The sequence below is a fragment of the Myotis daubentonii genome, chromosome 1, assembly GCF_963259705.1.
Source record: "Myotis daubentonii chromosome 1, mMyoDau2.1, whole genome shotgun sequence".
NCBI classification, from domain to species: domain Eukaryota; kingdom Metazoa; phylum Chordata; class Mammalia; order Chiroptera; family Vespertilionidae; genus Myotis; species Myotis daubentonii.
This window is the reverse complement of record NC_081840.1, coordinates 62709594-62723610: the sequence shown is the minus strand read 5'-3', so window position 1 is coordinate 62723610 and position 14017 is coordinate 62709594. Positions and strand designations below refer to the sequence as shown.

Here is a 14017-nt window from a genome sequence, read left to right as displayed (position 1 = left end):
CCCCGCCCCCTCGCCGTCCCCGCCCCCTCGCCGTCCCCGCCCCCTCGCCGTCCCCGCCCCCTCGCCGTCCCCGCCCCCTCGCCGTCCCCGCCCCCTCGCCGTCCCCGCCCCCTCGCCGTCCCCGCCCCTCGCCGTCCCCGCCCCCTCGCCGTCCCCGCCCCCTCGCCATCCCCGCCCCCTCGCCATCCCCGCCCCCTCGCCATCCCCGCCATCCCCGCCCCCTCGCCATCCCCGCCCCCTCGCCATCCCCGCCCCCTCGCCATCCCCGCCCCCTCGCCATCCCCGTCCCCTCGCCATCCCCGCCGTCCCCGCCCCCATTGGTCGCAGGGCGGCAAGCCCGCACCGCAGACTTTTTTTGACACCGCGCCCTCGACCCGCCTGCGACGTCAGAGCGGAGTCCCCGGAGCGACGGGGGTGGGGGGTGATGGAGGCGGAACGGCCTGGGGGCGGGGGCGGAACCCCGGTTACGTGCCCGGAGCCCGCCGTCTTCCGCTTCCGGTACTTCCGGGGGCGACCGCTGGATCCGTCCGGCTGGGTGCGGGACGCGCTTGGTCCCCCTCTCTGTATCGGTCCGTCTACATTACCGCCCCTGCCCTGTTCCCAGCGGGAGGGACATGAGTGTCCCTGAGCCGCCGCTGTCGGCCGGGGTCCTGCCTGGGCCGCCCGCCGGCCTGGGAGCCGGGGAGCGGACGCCCGGTAGGTGCTGCAGGCGGGGCGGAGTGCCTGGGTCTCCGGGTCGCTCCGGGAGGGAGCGGCTTTTGGCGGCTGCGGCCCTTGCGGCACGGAAGTGGGCACCGCGCTGGCCCGCGCCCTGCGGAATGGGGGGGGGGGGGCGGGGGCGGGCGGGGGAACGAGATCCGCAGCGGGAAGCGGGGTTTTTGGGGTGGAGTTGGAAGCAGTGGATGGTGAAGTCATTCTGCGTTTCCGTGACTCCAGCTCATTGTTAGCTCTTTGTTACGCGCTAGTGGCTGAGAATGAACTTGTCAAGATGACCGCTTTGTAATGTAGAGACCTGAGTTACCCAGAGCTCTGCCTTGCTTGTTGACATTGCTGCACCCCTATTCCTCCAGGGCTTCCCAGAGCGATTTAAGCCCCACTGTCCTAAGGCATCCACTGATTGTAATGGGTTGACTGTGCATCCAGAATGGTACTATTTCTGTGCCGTCCGTGGGAGGATTGAGAAAGTGGTCCCTCAAAGCAGCGTCGTGTTCTGTGGTTCAGATAAGGGGCCCTAGAGGAGAAAGGCTGCAGGATTTGGGATGTACCTTCTCCTTTATCTCTTGTTCCAGAAATAGAGGGGTTACCCCCAAATGGGGCTCAGTCCTTTCTCCGGCATGCTTTTCCTCAGTGATCTCCCTCTCTCCCCACCTTCACAAGTTGCTTCTATAAATTTGACTTCCTTGTCTATATGTGCAGTGTGGGTCCCTCTCAGCTCGCTTTTTCATCTGCTTGATGGATACTTTGACATGGTTCTTTTGCACTAATCTCACTGCATGTCCATAAATAGAAGGAGATCTCTGGTCCTATTAATGGTGCCAAGTCACTCTCACTTGAAGCTTTGATATTACCCTGGACTCTTTCCTCTCACTTGCCTCCAACTTCTGTTTAATCTTGGGGGTTCTACTATACACTTTCCAATTCCTCTTTGTATTTTCACCCTTACAGGTTGTAATGCCAATCTCCCTCTACACCGGAAGGGCTCTGCTCCCAGTCTCTTACTCTTCCACCCTCTCTCTCCCACTGCTTTCACATCAGTGCTCCAAGATAAAGCTCCAATCATAACATTTCCTTGCTTGGAAGCCTTAAGTGGCTCCTACTTATTAAAATAAAGAGCCAAACCCATTAGCCTGGCACTCAAGGGTCCTCCTAGACTGGCCATGTGGTTCATATAGCTCACTACTATTATGTCCCATGCTCCAACTACCTTCTCTATTCAGAACAATTCTGTATTCCTACTTTTCCTCATGCTGCTTCCCCCCCCCCCCCCATATTATATTCCCTTCAATCCTGTCTTCATACCTTCTTACCCATTTGGAAATAATAGCTCTCAGATAGTTGGCAGGAGTGTAAATTGTTACCATCTCTTAGGAGGCAATTTTGCAATGCCTATTAAAAAATGCATAAACCTTTTGTCCCAACAGTCTATTTCTAAGAATTTATTCTACAAAAACAGGGACAAGGATATGGAAAGACAAGGGAGAAAGCTTACTGCAACATTGTTTGAAATAGCAAAAAGTGAAAATAACCTAAGTACTCATCCAGAGGTGTCTTAGTTTACTCGGGCTGCCATAACAAAGTACCATAGGCTGGGTGGCTTAAGTAACAGACATTCTTCACAGATATGGAGGTTGGGAAGTCCGAGATCTAGGTGCTGGCAGATTAGGTTCCTGATGAGGGCCATCTTCTGATCTTCACATGGTCGAGGGAGAGAATTCTGGTTCTCTTTTCTTTTAAGGACAAGAACCTCATCATGGGGGCCCCACCTTCATGACTTCATTAAACTTCCGAAAGGTCCCATCACCAAATACCATTGCATGTAGGTTAGGGCTTCAACATGAATTTTTGGCGGGGACACACACGTTGAGTCCAAAACAATAGGGAGATGGTTAAACGATGTTAGAATTCTATTAACATAAAAAGAATGTAGTAGATCTGTATATGTTAATTTAAAAGGATATGTAACATATATATTTAAGAGAATAGTTGTAAAAAAATACAACTAATATTTCATTTGTGATAAAAACAGGATTTTTGCATGGGTATGCAAAGACAGTTTCTTGAAGGCTGTGTAAGAACTCCAGAATGATTCTAAAGGCATGAGAAAGAGTAGTTTTACTTTTCTTCTTTGTGTTTTAAATTTTTATAAGAGTAACATTTTAAAAAAAGGAAATGAAAATTTCATCCATTCTTCAAGCTTCAGCACAAATGCCCACACCCCCTTTAGGAATTGTTCCCAGACTTCTCGGTGAAACTGGTCTTCCTGTCTCAGAGTTCCCCTCTGAGTTTCTGTTTCTCTAATGGCACTTCTCACATTCTATGGTTCCCTGTTTTGAACCCTTTCACAGAAGGAGGCTTTCCTAATTTGTTGTTATATTCAGAAACTAGTACATGATATAGACATGCAGCAAATGTTTCTTATGTGCATAGAATAAGAACCCTTTCTTTTTCTTTAATTTCCCACAATAAATACCTCGAACTTAGTAACTAAATGTATGTAAAAACATGAAAACTTGGACATTTCCAATAATTAACTAGAATATTAGGGCAGGGTAGGAAGGGTCTCTATGAATTAAAATGTATACTATAGGCAGGTGGGGCAAAAGTAGGTTTACAATGGTTTGGATGGAAAATAATACAATAACTAATAAATAATAATACAAGAATAAACTGTGTTTCATTTACTCACACCTATAAACTTGCTTTTGTCCCACCCTGTAGATTGTAAGGCAGGTGTGTTAGTTATTATTCCTTAAAGTTGAAATGTCCTTATTTGGGTTTTTTTGTTTATCTATATTACTTACGTTTTCTATATTTTCTTTTACCTATTGATTGATTTTTAGAGACAGGAAGAAAAGGGTGAAACATTGATTTATTGTTCCACTTATTTATGCGTTCATTGGTGGATTCTTGTATGTGCCTTTAATAGGGATCAAACCCACAACGTTGTCATATCAGGATGACACTTTAACCAACTGAGCTACCTGGCCAGGGCTCTATTTTCTTAAAGAGCGTTGCTCTTGTTTGCACTATAATTGAAATCAAGCCTTAAGCAATGACATTGTTTCTCAGATATACTTATATATACTTATTTACTTCCCATTTGATGGTACATCAGTGACAATATCCGTAAGTGCTCCACTTTCCCATATATATATATATAATGTAAATCCTCACCCGAGGGTATTTTTGCCATTGATTTTTAGAGAGTGGAAGGGAGGGAGGGGAAGAGAGAGAGCGAGAGAGACAGACAGACATCGATGTGAGAGAGACATATCGATTGGTTGCCTCCTGCACCCCCCCACTAGGGTGTAGATCAAACCTGCAACCAGATGCGTGCCCTTGACCAGGAATCGAACCTGCGATCCTTTGGTGCCCGGACTGCGTGGACTGACACTCTAACTATTGAACAACACTGGCCAGGGCTCCCCGTTATATTTTTATTTCATTTGTGGAGTACTTCAGTTTTTAATTAGATCTTACCTGTTTGAATATTGCTTTTCAACTTTGGGAATTCCAAACTTTGTTCATGTGTTTCTCAGGATCAGAATAAAAACCATATTATTTTATTTTGATCTCTAAAAGCTTATTTTGAATATGACAGCATGTTGTATTCCTCAATTTTGCCCAAATTTAAATCTGTGATAAAAATTATTCTTGGAAATTGGTTATAAGCAATGTATTGTAATAAATGTATTCTATATAATGATCTAATTTGAAGTTTCTGATTATTACCAGGTTATGATTAAAGAGAGATGTTTTAGAGTTTAATATTAGTTTAAAAATTCTTGTAGAGTACAATTTTAATAATGTGATCATCTCATTTTTTTCTTCTTCTAAATCAGTGATTCTAAAATCTTAGGAACCAATCATCACCCCTCCCTTTTGCATTTAAATAATATCTCAACTATATACAAAATAAATGTTGAACCATATTTTCACTTCCATAAAAATGAAAAAATGTTTTTTAGGAATTGAGTTTAAAAATATATATAATTTCTGCCTGCTTTAGAAAACAAGAATTTCTTGCTTTCATTCAGTGATTGTTTCCCACTTTTAGGCCTCAGATTCCTTTCACAATCCATTGAAAACTATAAATCCTCTGTTATGAAAAATACGTAAACATACAGAATTTTGCACATATTAATATTCTTTTAATCTAGATTTTACATTATACTAGTAGCTTAAAAACATGGTTTGAGTGTTCATAATCCTTTTTTTAGAGGACACTCAGAAGGTAAAAGTTAAAATAAGAGAAAAGGATACCTGTACTACCTCATATATGTGTGCTGAACCCCACCGCCAGCCTCCTTCCCTGCCTACCTACTACTCTCTCATTTCTGTGTCAACTTAAAAGCTTCCTAAATTTGACTTTTGCTTGGGGACAGGTTTAAGTGACACTTCTCCAGATGAAGGGTTAATAGAGGACTTGACTGTGGAAGACAAAGCAGTGGAGCAACTGGCAGAAGGATTGCTTTCTCACTACCTGCCAGATCTGCAGAGATCAAAGCAAGCCCTGCAGGAACTCACGTGAGCTAACAAAAGCCAGAGGTGCACTCATTTCCCCTCTGGTAGAGTCATTTACTGTATTAAGGTGTATTATTTTGTAACGTGTTATTCATTTGGGCATTTCTGTATCTTTAGTGATAACAGATGGGAGTAGAGGAGTTCATAGTAATCTAAATGTTAAAAGTGAAATGAATACTTCTAGGGCAGTGATGGCGAACCTATGACACGCGTGTCAGAGGTGACACATGAATTCATTTTTTTGGTTGATTTTTCTTTGTTAATGGCATTTAAATATATAAAATAAATATCAAAAATATAAGTCTTTGTTTTACTATGGTTGCAAATATCAAAAAATTTCTATATGTGACACGGCACCAGAGTTAAGTTAGGGTTTTCCAAAATGCTGACACGCCGAGCTCAAAAGGTTCGCCATCACTGTTCTAGGGTGTTTGGCTCCTAAGAAGTACCCCTAAATTTTATCTAGACTTTGATTAGCTTTTGGTGTTTTACCAGTATTTTATGAAAGCCTTGCCTGTTGGGAATGTTGCAGGATGGGCATATACCTGTTTCTGAGTAGAATTACAAAATTGCTTCCATAAGAGTCACATTTGTATTCAATTGCTGGCTCACGAGTTGCCAGAATTCCTTAGGTATCTTTTAAAAAGAATATATATTTAATTGATTTCAGAGAGGATGGGAGAGGGAGAGAGAGAGCTAGAAACATCAATGATGAGAGAGAATCATTGATTGTCTGCCTCCTGCACGCCCCCTACTTGGGAATAGAGCCTGCAACCCGGTCATGTGCCCTTGACTGAATCAAACCTGGGACCCTTCAGTCTGCAGGCCGATGCTCTGTCCACTGAGCCAAAGCAGCTAGGGCCTAAAGTATCTTTTTTTAATTGTTTATATTCTTTTTATTTACTTAAAGAATATTTATTGTTGAAAGTATTACAGATGTCCCCATTGTTCCCCTTCACCTGGTTCCTGCCCCACCCCAGGCCTTCACCACCCTATTGTCTGTATTCTTAGGTAATGCATATCTATACTAATGATAGAGGAATATGCAAATTGTCCAGGACACCGTCACAGTAAAAGTAATGACCAAACAGCAGCCTGCATGAGGTGACCAGGCCGGCAGGTGTGGTTAGTGAGGGACGACCAAACAACTGAACAGCATGCTGCATGGGGCGATCAGGCTGGGAGTGGGGGGCAGTTAGGGGCGACCAGGCTGGTGGGGCGGGGGCAGTTAGGGGTGATCAGGCAGGCAGGCAGGCAGGCAGGTGAGCAGTTAGGAGCCAGCGGTCCCGGATTGTGAGAGGGATGTCCTTCTAGGGGTCCCAGATTGGAGAGGGTGCAGGCTGGGCTCAGGGGACCCACCCCCTGTGCATGAATTTTGTGTACCGGGCCTCTAGTATGTATATAAGTTCTTTGGTTAATCTCTTCCCACCCCTACCCCCCCTTCCCTCTGAGATTTATCAGTCTGTTCCATGTTTCCATGCCTATGGTTCTGTTTTATTCATCAGTTTATTTTGTTCATTAGCTTCCTTGTCCATTTATTTTGATTTTTAGATTAAATTGTTGATAGATATGTATTTATTGCCATTTTATTGTTCATATTTCTTTTCTAGTTCTTCCTTTTCCTCTTCTTCCTTCTCTTTCCCCTCTTCCTCCTCCTCCTCCTCCTCCTCTTCTTCCTCCTCCTCCTCCTCCTCCTCCTCCTCCTCCGCTTCTTCCCCCTTCCTCATCTTCCTTCTCTTTTCTTCCTCCTCCTCCTCCTCCTCTTCATCTTTTTCTTCTTGCTGGGATTTAAATTTGGATTGCATTGTATCTATAGATCAAGTTGGGAGGAATTGATACTTAATATTGAGACTTTTAAAAACAATTTGATTTGAGAGAGAAACAAACATTGATTTGTTGTTCCACTTATTTATGCATTCATTGGTTGGTGCTTGTGTGTGCCCTGACCGGGGATTGATCCTGCAGTCTTGGCCCATCGGGACAGTGCTCCAACCGAGCTACCTGGTCAGGGCCTTAATATTGAGGCTTTTATTCCATGTATTTGGAATATTTCTCTCTTTTTTTTTAAAAAATATATTTTATTGATTTCTTACAGAGAGGAAGGGAGAGAGAGAGTTAGAAACATCGATGAGAGAGAAACATTGATCAGTTGCCTCCTGCACACCCCCTGGGGATGTGCCCGCAACCCAGGTACATGCCCTTGACCGGAATCGAACCTGGGACCTTTCAGTCTGCAGGCCGACGCTCTATCCACTGAGCCAAACCGGTTTCGGCTGGAATATTTCTCCATTGTTTATATCTTTTTGAAAATTTCTTTCTTAATTATGTTAGTAATTTGTATATTTCTTTCTTTCTCATCTGTGTATCTTTTATTTTCTTTCCTTTTTGTATTGCCTTAGCTAGGACTTCCAGTGTCATATAGACTAGTAGTGAGAATGGACACTTTTCTTTGCTCCTGATCTTAGGGGGAAAACAACTAGTTTCTCACCACAAGTGCGATGTTGGTTATAGGTTTTTTAGACATTCTTTAACAAGTTGAGGCAGTTCCTCTCCCTAGTTTGTTGAGAGTGTTTTTAATCATGTCTGGTATTGGACTTAAATACTTTTTCTGCATCAACTGATAGGACCATATGATTTTTTTCTTTAGCTTTCTTCTTTTCAAATATTGAACCAGCTTTGCATACTTAGAATAAATTGTACTTGGTCGTGGTGTAAAATACTTTTTAAAAAATATTTTTTTATTGATTTAGAGAGAGAGGAAGGTAGAGAGAGAAAGAAACATCAATGTGAGAGAGAATCATTGATTGATTGCCTCCCATATACACCCTGACCAGGGATCAAACCCACAACTTGGATATGTGCCCTGACCTGAAATTGAAGTAAAACTGGACAACCAGTGAGTCTGGGCTGCCTGTCACTACTGTAGCCAATTCAGCAGAGACAGGGTTGAATCACATATGAGCCTTTATTCTAATACTGCCGGCAATATGGGAGAGCAGCAGGTCAGCCACAAAAATCTGATCTCCAATCCCCCATAAGCCAGCTGCTTATATTGGGTTGGACAAATGTGACATGGGGAAGTAGGGATTATAGGGCTGGGGAAGTAGGCAATGTGGGCTGGTGTGGGGCTCCATTTGGCTGACAAGATTGTTAATCTTTCCATATTAAATAGTTCTTGAATGAGAATGGACATTCCAAGGTTGACTCTCAGGTCCCAGGCATGTACAACTCCTAGCCAGGTTAGGATGTCCTTTTAATAAGAACAAGGCAATCATGGTTAAACAGAGCATGTTTAATATTTCTTATAACTATAACTAGTGCCCAATATTCTATTTTTGCCCCTAACAGAACTAGCAACCCTTTGCTACATGGGATGGTCGCTCAACCAACTGAGCCATACTGGCCAGGACTGGTGTATAATTCTTTTTATACATTGTCAAATTTGATTGCCAATATCTTATTGAGAATTTTTGCATCTATGCTGATGAAATACATTGGTCTGTAGATTTTCTTTTCCTTTGTCTGGGTTTTGATTTTAGGGTAACGTTGGCCTTATAGGAAATGCTCTTTCTACTTCTGTGTTCTGATAGAGGTTGTAGAAAATGGGCATAATTTCCTCCTTAAATGTTTGTAGGAAGTCACCAGTGAAACTGTCTGGTCCTGGTGCTTTCATTCTGGGAGATTATTACTTATTAATTCAACCTTTCTAGTAAATATATTGTTGGCAGTTAGACAGACATGAGCAGAGTAGGAACAGTAGGCCAGGTATAGAAGTCACCAGGGTGGAAATCCCTGGGTGCCTAGCAGTGGACAAAATTGGGAAAACAAGTATTGGGGAGTGGGACTTTGCCCTCAGGGTGACCTTTCCTTCCCTAGCATGTAGTTGGTCACATAGTTTAGCTCCCCTGACCTTTCATATTATAGGTCATGTGGTCCAGATCCTCCCCTGACATGTCCCTAGTCAGAGGTAGATCTCCTTAGAGGAGGAACAAGAGGGCAGGAAAATAGCCTTATATGACTCCCATACAAGCTCTTGCATGACCACACCTTGGGCCTTAAGCCCTCAGGACAATGGGGTTCTGACCCGCGTCAGGAACAAAGCCTTCATCAGGAACAAAGCCTCAGGTACTGAGACAGAGTTTTGGTCAAACTAGAGATAACATTTAGACCTCAGCTCCACGACTAGAAAAGCAGCAAAACCAGACCAAGCATGGCCATGGCTGACATCAGAATCAGGTGCAATGACTGATGACCCCCTACCCTGGTGCTGACCAGCCAGTAGAGACCATGACCCGGAAAGGACACACCTGGTAAACTGAGGAGTATTTATTGAGATCCTCCCCTGAGAGCTGCGCCAAGATTCCCGACTTCAGAAAACAGATGAAAACCTGTACGACAAATGATCCAAAGCTGGCTGTCTCTCCTGATTGCACACCTTTCCTTCCCCCTTTTTTCGCCTCAAGACACGTACCTTTGCTTTCTATCTCCTTAGGTCCAAGGGCCCTTTTTTGCTTCTGTAACTTGTTTCCAGAGTCCATGCAGCCCAGCTGGCTCCCTCTCCCACATCTCACTTCTACCTCTGTGACTTTCTAAATCAGTGGTTCTCAACCTTGGCTGCACATTGGAATCACCTGGGAATCTTTTTAAAATCCTGATTTCTGGGCCTCATCCTCCGGAAATTCTGTTTCTTTGTTACTAATGTTGTGGCCCCACCCCATAACAAAGAAACAGAATTTCCGGAGGATGAGGCCCAGAAATCAGGATTTTAAAAAGATTCCCAGGTGATTCTAATGTGCAGCCAAGGTTGAGAACCACTTTACTAGTATATTAGGAAAGTTGGTTTCTCTTTCTCAGTAAAAGGTTTTGAGTCAGAATTTTTATGAGTAACCTTTGAAATTATGTGGTTTGACCTTCTCACTTTATAAATGAAGAAATCTAGACCCAGAGAAATAAACTAAGATCACACAACTGATTATTGGTTGGGGAATCTTGGGACCCTTAGTCCTTTTTTCACCTTGCTTCCTATTTATCCCTTTAGACTTATTATCCCTTGATATCCCTGCATTTTTTCCCCCAACTCTAAAAAGTCACTGCTCCTCATTTTATTTGTGGTTTTCTTCCAGTTTTAATATAAATAAAATATCGAGTTTCTTTGGCAAGATAGCATAAAATACTTTTTTGGGAGAATACAGAGAATTGCCAAAAATAACAAGTAATAATTTTAAATGACTTGGTCATTTTAGTTACTAGAATCGAAATTGAGGCAAGAATAAAAGATACATTTGGTTATCAGAATGTGGCTTTGGAATATTATTTTGAAAAAGATTATGCTGAACCTAATAAGCCTTGGGGAATCAATAATTTCCAACTTAATTTCTGCCTTCAACATTAAACAAGATGAATGTGATTCATTTTAATGAACCAGCACTTATAGTTTGTAATGTGTATTTTGGCCGTGTGTTTGTTTCAGACAGAACCAAGTTGTATTACTGGACACACTGGAACAAGAGATTTCAAAATTTAAAGAATGTCATTCTATGTTGGATATTAATGCTTTGGTAAGTATGATTTACTTGACATAGTTTAATGACATCTTTCTTGTTTTAGAAATAGGCTTGTCCTCCCAGCTTTGTACATATGTATGTTTGGGATCTTTTCATCTACTTTTTTAAAGGGTAGAATTTGTCTTTTAATAGGAAACTGATTTACTTTATGGAACTTCTGTTGTCTTGAATAGTTATCTTTCAAACGTTGAACTTGTGATAGGAAATAGAACTTACAAAGTCTGGAATAGATCTTTATTTCTATAAAAGAGAACTAAAAATAAGAAACTTTTGGGATACCATTTTTCCCCTTAGGGAAAGTGCACCTCTTTTTATCAATTACCTGGTTTTTAAAATTTGTGCATCCCTTTTTATCAATTAAATGGTTTTAAAAATTCATATTTTATTAAATTGTATGGCATTTTCATAATGTTATGACAAATTAACGCTAAAACGGACCCTTTGAAGTTCCTTTATGGACCCTTTAAAGCTTTCAATATAAATGACAATAGTTGAATTTCATCAGAAGCTCTATAGCTTTTAGATGAGAGGAACTGATACTCTACTAGTATTTTAAGAAACAAGAATTAACAAAAATAAGGAACTTAGGACTACCTTTCTCTTAGGCATAAACATTACAAATAGCTTGTTTTGCATGATTTTTATGAACTTTCACGCGTACCTCAGTAAATGGATTTTTCACTGGACAAATATGGCTTATTAATGTTTTCCTTTTATAACAATCAAAAAGGAAATCCATCCCCTCTAGCATTAGGCAGAGGCCTGTGGTAGTAAATACAGTTTTCTGCCTGTAGTTCCTGATATCTTGTGAAGGAGGCAGGCAAGGGGCAGAAGCTAAGTCTTCCTCTTTTGTAGTTTCTCAGCACCATAGTGGTTCTGATTATCATTTAGGAACTGCAAACTGGAAGGTAGAGAGAGAGTGAGAGTGAGAGTGAGAGTGAGAGTGAGAGAGAGAGAGAGAGAGAGAGAGAGAGAGAGAGAGAGAGACTGTAAGCTCTAGAGCTCACCAGACTATGACTTTACGTATAGCTGCATGAAGGTTGCCAGTATCTCTACCGACACTTCTCTCAATCTTGTTACCTGGTTTTCTCTCTTACCTTGCCTGAGAGTGAGGTGCTGTTTTGCTTTTCTGGCATCTCTGGGTGAGATGGCAAATCTACATCTGTGACTCCGTGGGAGGCAAGTGTCCTTACCGAGGTGGTTCTGCTTGTCTGGCTTCGGAAGCCCCCGGGGCTCTCCGGACACAGTTTGCCTTTTCCTGATGGGCAGACACTTAAACGGTCCTTTATCCTGGCTTGGTCTCCCTCTGGCAAAGGCAGTAGAAAGTTTTACTTTTCTCAGATGAAACTGATAGCATTATTGGGGAGTCTTACCGAAATTTTAGGATTATATTGCATGTTTTTAAGGCAAAAATGTATCTGTATACAAAATAAATGCCTATTTTATGGTCAGTAACTTTTTATCAATCTGAACTGAATCAAGTGTTTTCAAAATCCTACTAATGGCTTAATAAAATTTAAATTTGGACTTAAATTGTGGAAATAATTAAGGCTTTAAAAAATTTGACCAATTTAGGAAGAATGAAGTGTAATGCAGACATTGATTTATTTAACCATTTTGATATTTCAGTCTAATTTGACTTTTCGTTTACTTTTCCATGTTAAGTTCACTGAAGCCAAACACTATCATGCCAAGTTGGTGAATATAAGGAAAGAAATGCTGATGCTTCACGAAAAGACATCGAAGTTAAAAGTGAGTTGGCAGGTTCTTTTATATCCTTTATAAAAGTAGAGGTGTAATTGTCTGTTCTTCAGTATTCATTTCTGACTCCTTATATATCCATATACAATAATATACTTAATTCCTGGTACATTGTTTTCTTTTTTTTATTTTAAAACATCCTGTTGAACCCACTCTGGGCTTTTTTACTTATAGCCGGGCTTGTAGGCTCCTATTCTCTGAATATGCCACTGCAATTCTCATTTAACGGAGTAACAATTATTATTTTTTGTTCCAAAGAGAACTTAAATTACCCACAATGAATTTATGTTAAATATGAAATTTATTAATATGTATTGATTACCTCAAACGAAAGCACTTTTACTTTTAAACTAGGTCATAATCTATAAACCTTGATTGTTCTCTTGTTTTTTGAATTTTTGATATAGAAAAGAGCACTTAAACTGCAGCAGAAGAGGCAGAAAGAAGAGTTGGAAAGAGAGCAGCAACGAGAGAAGGAATTTGAAAGAGAAAAGCAGTTAACTGCCAAACCAGCGAAAAGGACATGAAAAGTTGAATGTGTTTGTGTGTTCTTCCCTCCCCTGTCCCGCGTGCTTTGCATTTAAGAAGACTTAAGTGCAGACTGAAGTTAAGGTAGTGCCTTATACCGTTGTGTCCTGTTTTGAAATCCTTTCCTCAGGAGTGCTGTCTCTATATGTTCATTTTAGCCATTTAAGTCCCCCCTCCCCCCACATCCCCCCTCCCCCAAGTAAAAGACAATGTCACTTGGTTGGATATTTATGGGTAATTTTTAAATTTCTGTTTTACTTAATTTTAAAATTCATTATTTTGGCCTTGAATCATTTATGAACTGGAAAATGGTTTGATTGTTTTTTTTTAATAGATTTTTAAGTGGTTAAAAATGAGTATGAGTGTTTTAGCTTCTTAATAACTGTGGAGTTAAGTTTCAGTTTCTTATTTTATGCAATGGCTTGTCTCTTTTGGAATACAGTGCTGGTTTTTGGCAGTTGCCTTTTCATTGCTTGGTTACAAAGAAATGCCCGCTGTTTAATCACATATGCGACTGGGAAAGAGGTGATGGTATCAATCTTTGTGGAGAACATGATGGAAAAGTGTGTACACAGTAAACAATAGCACCTTAGACACAGGCGAGGGAGCACAGTGCCAGATGGATCCCACTGACCATCGGCGCTGTCTGCTTCCTAGCATGGTTGCCACTGAGTTCTTAGGTAGCTTCTGGCTCAGGGTAGATTGTATCTGCCCCTAAAGTTTGGCAGGGGTGGAGGTAGAGCTGTCACACTCAGATATGCTTAAATATTTATTATACTTAGTAAGAGTTGCCACACACTGAGATGGTTGTCAAGCTGATACGATAGTGAGCTCAACTTTCCAAATGGAAGGTCTAATCACTAGTTCTATCTTCTGATTTGCTGTGTGGCTTTACATGTGGCTACTTTTTTTTTTTAAAA

At 41.6% G+C, this 14017-nt stretch overlaps 2 protein-coding genes across 2 annotated transcripts in view; both read left to right on the top strand.

Moving 5' to 3' along the window:
• Positions 1 to 495: 495 nt before the first annotated feature.
• BLOC1S6 (biogenesis of lysosomal organelles complex 1 subunit 6) lies at positions 496 to 14005 on the top strand. Its single transcript, XM_059702440.1, has 5 exons — positions 496 to 696; positions 5106 to 5247; positions 10715 to 10802; positions 12474 to 12560; positions 12977 to 14005. The coding sequence occupies exons 1-5, from the start codon at positions 615 to 617 to the stop codon at positions 13094 to 13096; spliced, it is 519 nt and encodes a 172-aa protein (XP_059558423.1). The 5' UTR covers positions 496 to 614; the 3' UTR covers positions 13097 to 14005.
• The window catches only part of SQOR (sulfide quinone oxidoreductase), a 54053-nt gene continuing 53076 nt past the window's right edge, over positions 13041 to 14017 (top strand). Inside the window, exon 1 of the mRNA XM_059702302.1 lies at positions 13041 to 13181. Coding sequence (XP_059558285.1) covers positions 13105 to 13181 — 77 coding nt within the window. The 5' untranslated portion in view covers positions 13041 to 13104. The remainder of the gene's footprint in view (positions 13182 to 14017) is intronic.

Bases quoted from the DNA above. Each gene is read 5' to 3' on its own strand.
- BLOC1S6 (XM_059702440.1), top strand. From the start codon at position 615: ATGAGTGTCCCTGAGCCGCCGCTGTCGGCCGGGGTCCTGCCTGGGCCG. The intron at 5,248-10,714 runs GTGAGCTAACAA...TGTTTGTTTCAG, and splicing joins CAAGCCCTGCAGGAACTCAC to ACAGAACCAAGTTGTATTAC. The intron at 10,803-12,473 runs GTAAGTATGATT...TTCCATGTTAAG, and splicing joins TGTTGGATATTAATGCTTTG to TTCACTGAAGCCAAACACTA.